The sequence below is a fragment of the Amblyomma maculatum genome, unplaced genomic scaffold, assembly GCF_055883805.1.
Source record: "Amblyomma maculatum isolate TAMU_Amacu unplaced genomic scaffold, ASM5588380v1 scaffold_13, whole genome shotgun sequence".
Taxonomy (NCBI): Eukaryota; Metazoa; Arthropoda; class Arachnida; order Ixodida; family Ixodidae; genus Amblyomma; species Amblyomma maculatum.
The window spans coordinates 7,676,989-7,692,082 of record NW_028146738.1 but is presented as its reverse complement, the minus strand read 5'-3'; the positions used below and the strand labels follow the sequence as shown (position 1 = coordinate 7,692,082).

Below are 15,094 nucleotides of genomic sequence, written 5' to 3'. Positions count from 1 at the left end.
GTCAGGCGCCTTGTCGAATGTGTTTGCGCCCACTGTCAAGCGAGGACTTTTCTTTGTAGAACTTCTCAAAGGAGCGGATGATCGTCGACACCGTCGGTTGAAATAGTGCGTACTCCTTCGCGATACTGCACTTGTCTTCTCCAAATCGATAGCCATGCGCTTTCTTTTCACCGGCAACGTTGTCCGATAATCAGCGGATGGATCACCCACCTTACGTTTAGGCGACGATTCAAACGAGACGAAGAAACCGCGTGGCCAGGAATGACTTCGACGCAATCAACTTGCACAAACAACCAAATCCATTTACAGAACTGCGCAAAATGAGGGGCGAGCAGGTGAGTGAGCAGATAGCGGATCAGCGCTGTCGGCACGCTGGCGAAGTCCATTTGTGTTTCGGAGGGTGGTGCAGCGCAGAGCTATGGGCGCAGTCCATTTGTGTTCCGAGGGGTGGAAGGGCAGCGGAAGAAAGGCGCGCGGGCTTACAATGTGGAGAAGGCCAGAAAACAGGTTCTATTGTATAAGCGCGCGGCGGGGTGGGTGCAGCAGCTGGAATTTCTTCCTTTTTTTTTCTTTTCAAGGATTTCGCATTCAACTACCTTTTGACACGAGAATTCAGGAGCAGGACTTCATTGTTATAACCGATAATGTGGCAAGGGGGCATTGTAGTAAGCGGGTTATTTTACCATAGAAAACATACAAAAGTGGATGGTACAGCAGATTTTCATTGTTGTAACCGATTTATTGTTAAAACCGGTATCGTTATAAGTGGACTCGACTGTACATGGCTTTATGTCAAGCTTTTGCAATTTTGGGGGGATGGTACTGTCACATATTTTGTACAGACTGTCAAAGAAGGCTAGGTTGAGACGGCAGGGTCGTGACGGCAAGGCCAGCGATGCCTTGTATAGCGTTTTAATCCGATGACAAAACCCAGGCGCGTGCGGGAGCCGGCGCCGCGGGACGATGATGATGGTATGTACAAATGAAAGAGAAAGATCATGGCATTTACAAATTAAAGAACATCCATGGAAGGCTCACACAATCTGCCCGGGGGGTCGGAAGCGGCCAGCCTGGCCGCTCCTACCTAACCGATGCATCGTGGTGCACAAATGGTTTCAGGCGAGACACATGAACAATTTCAGTTCCACTGTGGCGTCGATCAGCTGGGGGATCGACAGGCGTCACTTTGTAGTTCACTGGGGAAGTTTGGCTTATGACCTCATAGGGACCTACGTAGCGGTGGTGGAATTTGTCACTATGGCCAGGGGTGCGCAATGGTGTATAAAGCAGTACTTCGTCACCAGGACGAAAAGAGACCACTCGATGTGTAGAATCATAGCGAGTCTTGCGGTCTTCCTGGCACGCTGCTGTGTTGAGGCGGGCAAGATGACGGCATCTGACCACACGAGATAAAAAATGGGTAGGTACTGATGTGGAGTAGTCTGGTGTAGAGAAGAAGGAAGCATCGAGAATTGTAGTGGGATGATGGCCATAAACAAGTAAAAATGGAGAGTAACCGGTAGTTCGCTGTACTGCTGTATTATAGGCGAATGTGACGAATGGTAGAATAGTGTCCCAATTTCTATGATCTGGTGTGATGTACATGGATATCATGTCCAACAAGGTGCGTTGAAATCGCTCAGACCGTTGGCCTGGGGATGGTAGCTTGAGGTTGTCTTATGAGGGGTGGATGACGCGTGAAGAACTTCGGCAACGACTTTCGATAAGAAAGCTGTACCGCGGTCACTTAGGAGCACCCGAGGAGCGCCATGACGCAATACAATTGATCGCAAAAAGAAATTTGCTACTTCTTCAGCGGAACCAGTCGGTACAGGTGCTGTCTCAGCGTAGCGTGTGAGGTGGTCGACAGCTGTTATAATCCAATGGTTACCCCCATAGGAGAGAGGTAGGGGACCATATAAGTCGATGCCGACTACGTCGAATGGCGTGGTGGGACAAGGAAGAGGTTGTCGAAGGACAGCGGGCAAAAAAGTCAGCCGTTTGCGACGTTGGCACAGAAGGCAGGATGCGACGTATTTGGCAACGGTGGAAGATAAGCCAGGCCAAAAAAATCGTTTTCTCACGCGGTTGTACGTTTTGTCAAAACCAAGGTGACCTGCAATAGCGTCATCGTGGAGAGCCGCCAGTATACGTGGGCAAAGCACACGCGGCACGACTGGAATCCAGCGACTTCCATCAGGGCAATACAGGTAGCGGAGTAGGATGCCATCTTCGAGCTTAAAGTTGCGAAGCTGTCGGCGAAGCCTAGCATTGGGCGGGCCCGAAGCGCCGATAAGGCGGTCGATAAGGCGGTCGATGATAGGACGGCAGTAGGCATCGGCTAATTGCTGCGAGCGGAGAGCGTGCTTGTTCTCAGAGTCGTCAAAACAAACGGTTGTGATATACGTCGGGCAAAGAGATGGTCGGCTCTGGTCAGAGGTGGAAATGAATTGGGAAGAAAAACAGCAAGTGGATTCCGAAAGGGGGCAGCGAGAGAGAGCGTCGGCGTCTTGGTGTCGGCGGCCAGATTTATAAGTGACGTCGAAATGGTATTCTTGCAGGCGTAGAATCCAGCAGCCAAGTCGGCCTGTCAAATTTTTGAGTGAAGACAACCAGCAAACAGCATGGTGGTCGGTCACAACTGTGAAATGCCGGCCGTATAGGTAAGGGCGAAATTTTTGGACTGCCCAGATGACAGCAAGACACTCCTGCTCGGTAATGGTGTAGTTTTTCTCAGCTGGAGTCAGAGTCCGACTGGCAAAGGCAATCACTTTCTCATGCGATGTTGCATCACGCTGCAGAAGTACAGCGCCAAGACCGTGACCACTGTCATCGGTGTGCAGGATAGTTGGAGCGCTGTCACTGAAGTGGCCAAGAACAGGATCTGATGTGAGGGCGTGCTTTAGGTCATTAAAAGCAGTTTCGCACTGTTCAGTCCACACGAAAGGGCTGCGTGCTTTAAGCAGCTCATGAAGTGGTGCAGCAATAGTTGCAAAGTGCCTTATAAAACGTCGGAAAAACGACGCGAGGCCGAGGAAACTGCGCAAATCTGTAGTCCGTTGTGGACGAGCAAAGTTCAAGACCGCAATGATTTTGTCAGGATATGGGCGAATGCCGTCATGGCTGACCAGATGTCCCAATATTCTAATTTCCTTCTGTGCAAAGTGGCACTTCTTGGTGTTGAGCTGAAGGCCTGCCGAAGCGAGGCAGATGAGGACTTCATTCAGGCGCGTGAGATGGTCATGAAAGGTTACCGAAAAGATAATGTCGTTCAAGTAACACAAACAGGTTCTCCATTTTAGGCCACGAAGTACAGTGTCGGTCATTCTTTCAAATGTCGCTGGTGCGTTACAAAGTCCGAAAGGCATAACATTAAATTCGTAAAGGCCATCGGGTGTTGCGAAAGCTTTTTTTTTTTTTTGTCGTCCTCGTGCATAGGTATTTGCCAATAACCTGAGAAGAGGTCCAAGGTCGAGAAATATTCGGAGCCTTGGAGGGAGTCAAGGGCATCATCAATTCGCGGCATCGGTTATACCGTATTTACTCGAATCTAACGCGCCCTCGATTGTAACGCGCACCCGTTTTTCATGACCCCCACCCCCGAAAAAAAAAAAAAGCTCCGATTGTAACGCGCACCCGTTCTCCGCGAAAAAGAGTACCGCGCACCTAACGCTTTCATACAGCAATACAACTTTGTCTCGTTTCGAAAAGCAAAGATTTAATCTCGGTGCACTAAAAAACACACACACAAAAGGAAACGGCTTATCTTGCCAAGATTGTCACTATGCCGGCACAAGGTTCACTCGTCGTCGCTGTCAGACAACTCCTTGTCACTGCTGACGGACCAAAGCATCTCATCCTCGGTGCCGTCCATGGCATTCGATATGCCACATTTTTTAAAGGCCTTGATGACCATGGCAGACGGTATCGTGCACCACGCATCTTTCGCCCATCCAGTGAACTCTTGCAGCGAGGCACGCTTCATTCTGTTGCTGGGAGTGAATTCATGGCAGCCACTCACAAGCCATTCGGTGTACAGCGCCCGAATCCTATCTTTCACTGGCTTGTTCAAGCAAACATCGAGCGGCTGGAGCTGCGATGTCATGCCACCTGGTATCACGACAAGGTCGGTGTTGCACGCAGCGAGCTTGTCCTTGATGCGTTGGTCGAGATGGCACTTGAAAGCGTCGAGCACAAGCATCGCACGCAGGCCCAAACTGCCGCCGGGTCTCTTGCGCCAGACGTTATCGATCCAGTCGGCGACCAAGTCCGTTGTCATCCAACCTTTTTCATTGGCGCGCACAATCACGCCACTCGGAAACACGATTCCTTTCGGGAGCGTCTTGCGCCTGAATATGAGATACGGGGGCAGCTTGTGTCCATCCGCGGTGCAACAAAGCATTGCGGTGACGCGTTTTTTCGTGGCCGGAAGACAACACGCGCACTTGCTTTGCCCCCTTCTTTTCAACGGTTGTGGTGGCAGGCATGTCAAAGTACAGCGGTGTCTGATCGGCATTTCCAATCTGGCCGAGGTGGTAGCCGTACTTGCGGCGCAAACTTAGAACGAACCGCTGAAAACTGTGCAGCTTTTCTTCGTACTCTTCAGGCAACTTCTGGCATATCCCTGTCCGCCTTCGAAGAGAAAAGCCTTTTCTCTTCATAAAATTAGACAGCCAGCAAGTCGCTCCGCGTTAGCCCTGTTTGTAGGGCTAGCTGCATCGCCCGGACTTTGAGCAGGTCCGTCGTCACTGGCCGCTGCGCCGCTCGCTGCTCTAGAACATATTCTGCGAGCCGCTCTTCTATTTCGGTGAACCGGCCCTGCTTCGGTCCACTGAAACCTTTTCGTGTAGCCTTGCTGCCGAAAATCTTTTCCTTCTGCTTGCGCCAGTCCCGCACGCATGTTTCCATAACTCCGAATGCGCGTGATGCGGCCCGATTTCCGTCCGTCTCTGCACACACGATGACTTTCCGTTTAAATGCGGCATCATGATGAACTCGACGAATCTTCGGCACGTCCATACTGGTCGGTCAATCGCAGAAAACGGGTAGGCTAACCAAAGCACATGTACCAGAGCACACGAAGGACGCTACTGCAGCTAGGCATAGACAGCTAGACCAGCTAGTAGGCTCGAAGTGCATACCAGGCGGCCATTTTGAAATGCCGATGGCGATATGATATCGGAGATTTAGGGTCGTACTCGATTCTAGCGCGCACCCAAGTTTTGGACACGATATATCGGAAAAAAGGTGCGCGTTAGATTCGAGTAAATACGGTACATCTTTGCGGGTAATTTTGTTGAGTGCATGGTAATCAACACAAAAGCGTACCGAGCCGTCCTTTTTTTCAACTAGCACTACTGGGGATGACCATGGGCTTGTTGAGGGACTAATTATATTGCAATGGAGCATGTCATTTACATTTTCTTCAATTATTTTTCGTTCAGAGAGGGAAACTCGATAAGGCCGTCGGCGAACGATAGAGTTACCTTCAGTAATGATGCGATGGTGCGCAACACTAGCCCGTCCCAGTGGTGTGGAAGTGGCACCAAAAATGGTGCTATGAGTACGTCCCCATCAGTGATGTGGTCAGAAACAACAGTAAGCAGTTTTTCGCACTGAGGAGGCAAAACAGGCTCACAAGACTTTCTCTTGAAGAGCAGAGCTACACACTGATGCCAATTACATTGCTGTAGCTGCATTCTAGAAAAAGTTACAGTGGTTTGAAACTTCAAATGCATTCAAACTACATGCACACCAAACTAAGTGTGCACCAAATGCTCTGAAGGAAACATTGTACCTCTCTAATATCTTACCAGTGTTGGAATACGTGTGTGTGGCTTAGGACCCCTTCACAAAAACCCTTGAAGATAAGTTAGAGCGTGTTCAGAAAAGGGCTGCAAGATTCATCACGGCTATCTACGACTACAGAATTAGAGGTTCTGAAATCAGGGAAAGTCTAGGTTGGAAACTGCTCTCTGTACGCAGGAAAATCTTCCAATTAAAACTTTTGAACAACATTAACAATAGTGACACAGGAATTGATAGGAACACATATTTAAAACAACCTCATTATCAGTCTAAGAGATGGGAAAATTCCAAAAAAATCAGGCATATCAAAGCCGCATAAATGCATTTTCATTTTTTCTGCGCTAAATTTCAGATTGGAATGAAGGAACAAAACAAAGCTATTTGTAAGAGGTCTGCGTTGCATGAACATTTTGAAAACATATGAAACTCTAGAAAGGGGGAGGTTGTATTTGCAAAGCTTAAACTTCAAACTTGCATAACTTTGGCTTATTGTATTCCTTAGACATTCAGGAACAGATCCTTGCAGTTTTAGCAATTTTACTACAGTAGATATTTCTGAAATCGTCCTGCAAACTTCAATCACCAAGGTTTTGTAACTACTAAACACATTTATGTAGAAAGAAACTGACACCATATTTGAAATCAGCACAAAAAGTTACATATACAATGCTGATTTCAAATTAATAGCAATAATAAGAAAATTTTGTTCAAGACCCAGGTCCCCCCTTAAGAGCACCTGCAAGCAGCATGCCAAAAGCATCGACCAGGAGCTGCCATCTTCCTCCTCACCATCAAGTAACTCATGTTGCATGTCGTCAATTCTCAAGCTGCTATACAGAACATCCAACTCTGTATTCCTGTAACCCCAATTATGTAGCCTAAGCTGTAATTAAACCTCAGTTATCCCCATGCAAAAGAAGTTGTTAGTTCATTCAACCAACCACTATGAGACAAAGCACTAAAAGGAATGGCCATTTACAGTCGTTACGTCACCCATTCAATGAACATACAACTTTTTTTCATATACAGCCTCCGACACCATCACTGTGTCAACCGGAGCAATGTCTGTAGCCATAAATTGAGTTTAGGTTAGCAGTTTTAAAAGACAGTTCTATATGCTATTTGCTAATTTATTTCCTAAGTCGGAAATAGGGAGCCCCAAGGAATATAGTGTAATAACTCGAAATGCTCAGAAAAAAAAAGAACAGACTTTCCATTCAAATTAGATGCAAGACTGCTTCTTGTGAGTTGCAGGAAAAAAAGAGGCCACAGCTCCTCTTCTTTTACGATGGCAGTCATGTAATTCTCCTGTTTTGTGACCCACTGCGCAAATCTGCGCAAATCTGCGCAAATCTGCGCAAATCTGTAGTCCGTTGTGGACGAGCAAAGTTCAAGACCGCAATGATTTTGTCAGGATATGGGCGAATGCCGTCATGGCTGACCAGATGTCCCAATATTCTAATTTCCTTCTGTGCAAAGTGGCACTTCTTGGTGTTGAGCTGAAGGCCTGCCGAAGCGAGGCAGATGAGGACTTCATTCAGGCGCGTGAGATGGTCATGAAAGGTTACCGAAAAGATAACAATGTCGTTCAAGTAACACAAACAGGTTCTCCATTTTAGGCCACGAAGTACAGTGTCGATCATTCTCTCAAATGTCGCTGGTGCGTTACAAAGTCCGAAAGGCATAACATTAAATTCGTAAAGGCCATCGGGTGTTTCGAAAGCGTTTTTTTTTTGTCGTCCTCGTGCATAGGTATTTGCCAATAACCTGAGAAGAGGTCCAAGGTCGAGAAATATTCGGAGCCTTGGAGGGAGTCAAGGGCGTCATCAATTCGCGGCATCGGTTATACATCTTTGCGGGTAATTTTGTTGAGTGCATGGTAATCAACACAAAAGCGTACCGAGCCGTCCTTTTTTTCAACTAGCACTACTGGGGATGACCATGGGCTTGTTGAGGGACTAATTATATTGCAATGGAGCATGTCATTTACATTTTCTTCAATTATTTTTCGTTCAGAGAGGGAAACTCGATAAGGCCGTCGGCGAACGATAGAGTTACCTTCAGTAATGATGCGATGGTGCGCAACACTAGCCCGTCCCAGTGGTGTGGAAGTGGCACCAAAAATGGTGCTATGAGTACGTCCCCATCAGTGATGTGGTCAGAAACAATAGTAAGCAGTTTTTCGCACTGAGGAGGCAAAACAGGCTCACAAGACTTTCTCTTGAAGAGCAGAGCTACACACTGATGCCAATTACATTGCTGTAGCTGCATTCTAGAAAAAGTTACAGTTGTTTGAAACTTCAAATGCATTCAAACTACATGCGCACCAAACTAAGTGTGCACCAAAAGCTCTGAAGGAAACATTGTACCTCTCTAATATCTTACCAGTGTTGGAATACGTGTGTGTGGCTTAGGACCCCTTCACAAAAACCCTTGAAGATAAGTTAAAGCGTGTTCAGAAAAAGGCTGCAAGATTCATCACGGCTATCTACGACTACAGAATTAGAGGTTCTGAAATCAGGGAAAGTCTAGGTCGGAAACTGCTCTCTGTACGCAGGAAAATCTTCCAATTAAAACTTTTAACAACATTAACAATAGTGACACAGGAATTGATAGGAACACATATTTAAAACAACCTCATTATCAGTCTAAGAGATGGAAAAATTCCAAAAAAATCAGGCATATCAAAGCCGCATAAATGCATTTTCATTTTTCCTGCGCTAAATTTCAGATTGGAATGAAGGAACAAAACAAAGCTATTTGTAAGAGGTCTGCTTTGCATGAACATTTTGAAAACATATGAAACTCTAGAAAGGGGGTGGTTGTATTTGCAAAGCTTAAACTTCAAACTTGCATAACTTTGGCTGGAAGTAAGGCAGGTCCATAAAAGTAGTTTTATTGTATTCCTTAGACATTCAGGAACAGATCCTTGCAGTTTTAGCAATTTTACTACAGTAGATATTTCTGAAATCGTCCTGCAAACTTCAATCACCAAGGTTATTGTAACTACTAAACACATTTATGTAGAAAGAAACTAACACCATATTTGAAATCAGCACAAAAATTTACATATACAATGCTGATTTCAAATTAATAGCAATAATAAGAAAATTTTGTTCAAGACCCAGGTCCCCCCTTAAGAGCACCTGCAAGCAGCATGCCAAAAGCATCGACCAGGAGCTGCCATCTTCCTCCTCACCATCAAGTAACTCATGTTGCACGTCGTCAATTCTCAAGCTGCTATACAGAACATCCAACTCTGTATTCCTGTAACCCCAATTATGTAGCCTAAGCTGTAATTAAACCTCAGTTATCCCCATGCAAAAGAAGTTGTTAGTTCATTCAACCAACCACTATGAGACAAAGCACTAAAAGGAATGGCCATTTACAGTCGTTACGTCACCCATTCAATGAACATACAACTTTTTTTCATATACAGCCTCCGACACCATCACTGTGTCAACCGGAGCAATGTCTGTAGCCATAAATTGAGTTTAGGTTAGCAGTTTTAAAAGACAGTTCTATATGCTATTTGCTAATTTATTTCCTAAGTCGGAAATAGGGAGCCCCAAGGAATATAGTGTAATAACTCGAAATGCTCAGAAAAAAAAAGAACAGACTTTCCATTCAAATTAGATGCAAAACTGCTTCTTGTGAGTTGCAGGAAAAAAAGAGGCCACAGCTCCTCTTCTTTTACGATGGCAGTCATGTAATTCTCCTGTTTTGTGACCCACACAGCTTAGAATCCTCTGGCCGTTTCCTTGATTGCCACCAATGTCCTGGTAGAGGTCACAATGGGTCTACATGAGTGGCATCTGTATCTTTTCCTACCATCTTGATATCATGCTCAGTTGAATGCCCCTCTGCTTTATTCACTTTTAATTCTGGCCTTCATCTGGACATGATGCATGCTCACTTACCTTGAAAGAGTAGGTCTAAGCAAAGTCCTTCCATGTAGCCTCTGTTGCTGTTGGAAATTGTCCAACTTCTCCAGTACCAATCCAGGTGGCAGGGCCTTTTCAGCATACAATATGATTTCCTAAAAAAGGCAAGAAGGTTGAAATATAATTAACAAAGTATGCAAGTGAGCCAGACAGAACTATGCTGCAGAAGAGACAGAAAGCAACTGCTAATGTACAAATGCAGATTAACTGTTTTAAACATTCAGAGCAGCCAAATACTTTAGCCTTTTGCCATTCTCTTCCCAACAGTGTGAAAACAACAGCTGTTATCGTTCCTGTGGTGCCATTTCAGAGGCTAGAATGAGCAGTTTGCTCATTGCAAAGTCGTAAGCCAAGTGGTCGAGGATAGTTCATGTTCACAGGCTTGCTCTTCTAGCACAGCTCCGATTTCGGCAAAATGTGCCTACTTCACATCATTGGAGGTTAATTTACACATTTACATTGACTTGACGTTGAGGTTTGCAGTTCTTTAAAGTATAGTTAGTATAGTAAGGGGGTAAAGTTTCTAAAATTCTGGGACAAAATAACAAATGGAGAAAGCTAGAGATTCTGCATTTTTTTTTTTTTTGTAAGCCGAAAGCCTTTCTAGGCTCATTGAAATCCCGTGCATAGGATCTGTACGCTGATGCGTTATTTGCAAATAATGAATGTATGAGAAGGAAAATTAGCTATCAATCATAACAGATGTATGAGGAGGAACAGTAGATGTCAATCATCCTGATGATGTCATGTGAAAAATAAAAATTCTGTCTCCACCGGAAATCGAACCACCACCCCTTGTATCCCCAGCCGAGCGTTTTGAAAAACTGCACCACACCTGGGATCGTGAAATGCACATCATAATTCTCCTTGTCTAACATGAGGATGATAGTAGTGATGACAATGATGCTGGAATTAGTGATAATGATTGTGCATTTTGTTTATAATGGCAATGAGAGCAAGAGTGGTGCACCGTGTGCAGCAGCAATGATCCTGCTTTCGCATTTCTGCAGTTTAGATTCCACAGTGCTCTCAGAATTGTTTTCTTAATCGAGCGTGGTTTGACAACCTCAATCACGATATCTTGTCTTGCTTGCACAAAGAATCATAAAACAAGGTTTATTGTCCACAAAAATCAACATCTTGCATCGCATGAGGGCAGCTCCAGAACAGCCCAATTTCAAGACAGCTGTGATCAGCCTATGCCCAAAAGCAAACCCACTAAAAAAACAGAACAAAATGCAAAATATCCATTTAATAGCGAACATAGAAAAAACAACAAAAAAGGCAACGGGGCAAATGCCGAAAGCAGATAAGAAAGCAAGTTGTAAGCAAATTACAGGTGAGCATGTCTTTGGCAACATGCTTTCTCGGGGCAGGCAATGCTGGGCATATCAGGTTATATACCTCGCGCACGTTTCAGCAGCTTTAAACTTTTTTTGGTGGACTTGGGCTTCGTCACGGCGTTATAGAATTGAAAATTTAAAACTGCTGCACATTTTCCGGACTGGCTGGCACGTGAAGCGAACTTTACATGTGCTCGTTCCCCCTGCTGATCTTTGTCAAACTAACCCTTCTGAATTTTCCTGGTGCTAGCATGGGCAGACACTGTGACCCATGCATGATGGTTTGGTTTATAAGGTCTAATGTCCCAAGGCAACTCAGGTTATGAGAGATACCATACTGGAGATCACAACGGAGTCCGGAGCGAACACAGCCACAGTTAGCTCAAGAACAATGGTATCAAACTAACGGCGGTGACACGATGGCTTTGTACAATGCAAGCCCATTTTATATGAACCCAGCACACAGCCCCAACGCAATGCTACAGCCATAGTCAATGATGAAAAAGAACAATTGCTTCCACAAAAGAAAGCCAGTCATAGAAAAAAAAATATTCAAATGAAAGCCAAGTTTCACTTCAAAAAAATCTGCTCCATAAAATGCACTCAAATTATGATTAGCAACAATTTGCTTCATGGGCTAGGTGCCAAATTGCTAATAGGGTGGAGCAAGTCATTAACCAATCTGATGTTACCTAAATGTGCAACCACCTCCAGCACGACACCATGCTAACCAAAGGGTGCCAGACCATGGTATGTTTGTGGTGGCTGGCAGTTCAATTTGCCTGCTCTTCGCCAGTGTCCAATCGGTATTCCGACAACACGCTCATGAAAGAGGTACTTTTCCATATTTCACCTATGGTTGTGGCCTTGTGCACTGAGAAGACCTGGGAAAACACTCCCTGCATAAGCGTGTTGTTCAGGCAGCAATCCGGTACAGGAGAAAAAAGCAGCCAGATCAAACTGTGCATCAGCTATCATCAGCAACTGCAGCCAACCAGAAAGAAAGCATGGTCTCACAACTAGTAGCTAAAGCTTTATGGCAGTGATGTCAGTCTATGCCATACTGTTGGCTGTACAGTGACTTACACTTGTGTTACCCACATATGAAACAAGCATTTCAGGATAATGAAAACTAGAGCAACTACTGACAGCTTTCCTGTCTATTTTATGTAAATGTTGAGCACATCAATAGTCAATACTTGAAAAATAATCACCTGAGCATGTCATTACTTCCTGAACACAAAGAGCACACAGTGAAAGTATAACACATATCAAAAGCCAGGCACACAAGATGAGGGGAACAAGAACCTTCTCTGAGCACCGTGGGGTCCCAGGTGGAGATGGTCTTGTAGCCATAGGTAGCCATAGCTTGTCAGGTAGCCATAGAAGATGTGCACGAGGTACTTGGGGCCGAAGAATGGCGAGCTCAGTGCACACAATAGTTTGCTTGTTACACCACCCACGGAGTGCTGCATGGAAATGAATCACCAGGGACACACACAAGACTCAAACCTCTGCCATACAAGCACACCTATTTTACTCAAGGCAATTATGTACCAAGCAAGTGCTGCTATGTGAACAGTGGTTCAACAATGTTGCACAGAATGCACAAAATGAAATGCATACAAGTAGACTACACATGCACACCTTTCAGTATTCTACTTAAGTCTACATGATAACAATGGGTAACAAGTTTTTGTTATTGCAACTGTAGGAAGAAGGAAAAGAAAATGCACGGGCCTGCTACTGGCTCTGTAGCTGAGCCACCTCCGCTGCCTCGTGCGGACAGAAGAGAAAATAGAGATGAAAGTAAGAAAAAGAAAAAGGAGAGAAAGACAAGCGTCGCAACAGCCGTCGTCCACCTTCGAAGCAGTGGTGGATGGCTGCCTCCGTCACAATTAAGCGGCGGTGACCTACCAGTCCCGGCCCCGTAGGGCCAGGAGCAGCCACCCCAAGTTGCTTATGCATTTAAGTGCAACTCTTGCTGCCACTCACAGCCACTGGGCCACAGAGAGAGAGACAAAAAAACTTTCTGCTTTTTATACAAGATTTTAAGCTGGTTGATAATGTTGATGATGTTTGCAGTTGTGTTTGATCCAATTAACTTTTAAATATATGCAATAAATGCCACTGATTTCACAGAATAAAAGCTTCCTTTGACTAGCAAATAACGCATAGCATTTCCCCGACCTAAACCATAAAAAGACAAGTTTTTAATCCATTTCTTTGTCCACGCAGCACGGTGCACCTTACACCTGTCTGCGCTCATCGCAAGCACACTGTTGTTACTGTACAATGCTCTCACGAGGTTACAGGTGCACAACCGTTCGTATCTCAGGCCAAACGCATTGCATAATAAACTTATAAATGGGCGAACTCCCCACAACACAATCACAGTCATAACATAGTACGTAAATTACTACACATGCACTCCATAACGTGCGCCTCATGCAGGTAGAATGGAGTCCGAAGAGAATACTGGCATGGTTAGCTCGAGAACAATGGTATCACACTAACGCCGGTGACGCGACTCCTTCGGACAGTGCGAGCACATTTGCATCAACACTGCTCGGAGCCCTGAACGCAATTCTGCAGGCATCGCTTACTCAATAACAGCTAATAAACTAGAATTTCGCAAGCTCACATGCGAGACAGCGAGAAACGCGAACATGAACGTCATACCGCGTTTTCCACCACAGCGCAGGGACAGCAAAGGCAGTGGATCTTTAAGGCCCGAATTCTGAAACACTCCTAACCAGCCTCACACACACGCCGTAAGGCGACCTGATGTCAATTTTGAAACGCTCGTGATTTCCCTCTTCGAGTGCTCGTTACCTGTGTGCGCTTGCGTCTGGACCACTTCTCGACGCCGCTTTTCTGCCCTCACAAGGACGGCGATCGCGAGTGCATCCAATTACATCTCTGACCCTCAGGAAACGAGCAATGCTGCCGACGCCGTTTGTCATCGAGGACGGCAGCTTCGAAAGTTACCGAAGGTTTACTCCGCGCAAATGAACTTTTGCGTGGCCGTGTGCATGAGCCAATTTAAATTTTCTGTTTCGTCCCACAATTTCTTCAACTGTTTTACCTCACGTGGGCGCACGTTTGGCATGCTGTTGTAGTCGGTGCACAAGCGCTCCCACACTTTTGACTTCGCGTTGAGCGACACGGCGTCGTCTTGTTGCTCTCGACCGCATTTTTGTACTTGCGCACCAGCTCGACAAGGAGGTCTTTCTCCTCTTCAGAAAAATAGATTTTACCTAGCATGGCAGCACATATGTCACAAACGCAGGTGGTCGCTGTAAACAGGTGGCGGTGGCCATGGCGAAGGCAGCCGAAACCAAATTAACTCCCATAGAAGCCTGCGTGTCGACTCTGAGCGAGGCTTTAGTTTCCCGGCGCCCCCTGCGAACTGTGAGGCAAAACAAACACGTGACGTTGCTTGTGCGTCACGGTGACATAGATTTGACGGGGAATTCGATTGTCTTTGTACTTATGAACGAAAAACAAGGCCAACAACGACGGAGGCAGAACGATGCTCGGATAAGGCAGAAAAATGGACACCGTAACTGTTCAGCCAACTTTACTTAACATGGATTTCTACTGTCAAGTTTTACGTTAACTGAAATGTTACGGCATCTTTAACCACCTTATCATAGCATCGTTCTGCCTCCGTCGTCGTTAGCCTGGTCTTCCGTCGCGCGTCATGTAAACGCATTCTGGGGCTTATTTATTAGGGCACGTTTGTGAAAAATGGCCTTCAAGTGAATTCGACAAGCACATGGATAGAATCACATGGCTTGAAGCATTTCACTAAGGGCCTAAATGAGTGAAGCTGTGCTGCATAGTAAGCCAGGCTTTATTAATTCACGATTACTTACATAGACGCTTCACGACAATGAAATCTTTATGTGTAGGAAAGCGACCATCGCTCATTCGCCACGGTCTTCATGAACTCATCGTGATAACAAAATGACCTGGGCGTAGTTCTCCAAACGA

At 45.6% G+C, this 15,094-nt stretch overlaps 1 protein-coding gene across 2 annotated transcripts in view; it reads right to left on the bottom strand.

The window, feature by feature from the left end:
• Positions 1-14,726, bottom strand: part of LOC146172159 (uncharacterized) — a 107,887-nt gene extending 93,161 nt beyond the window's left edge. For both annotated transcript variants that reach the window (XM_084585837.1, XM_084585836.1), the window contains exons 1-3: positions 14,356-14,726; positions 12,404-12,564; positions 9,729-9,847 (exon numbers count right to left, since the gene is read on the bottom strand). In XM_084585837.1, coding sequence (XP_084441963.1) covers positions 9,729-9,847; positions 12,404-12,564; positions 14,356-14,362 — 287 coding nt within the window. In that variant the 5' untranslated portion in view covers positions 14,363-14,726. The remainder of the gene's footprint in view (positions 1-9,728; positions 9,848-12,403; positions 12,565-14,355) is intronic.
• Positions 14,727-15,094: the final 368 nt, after the last annotated feature.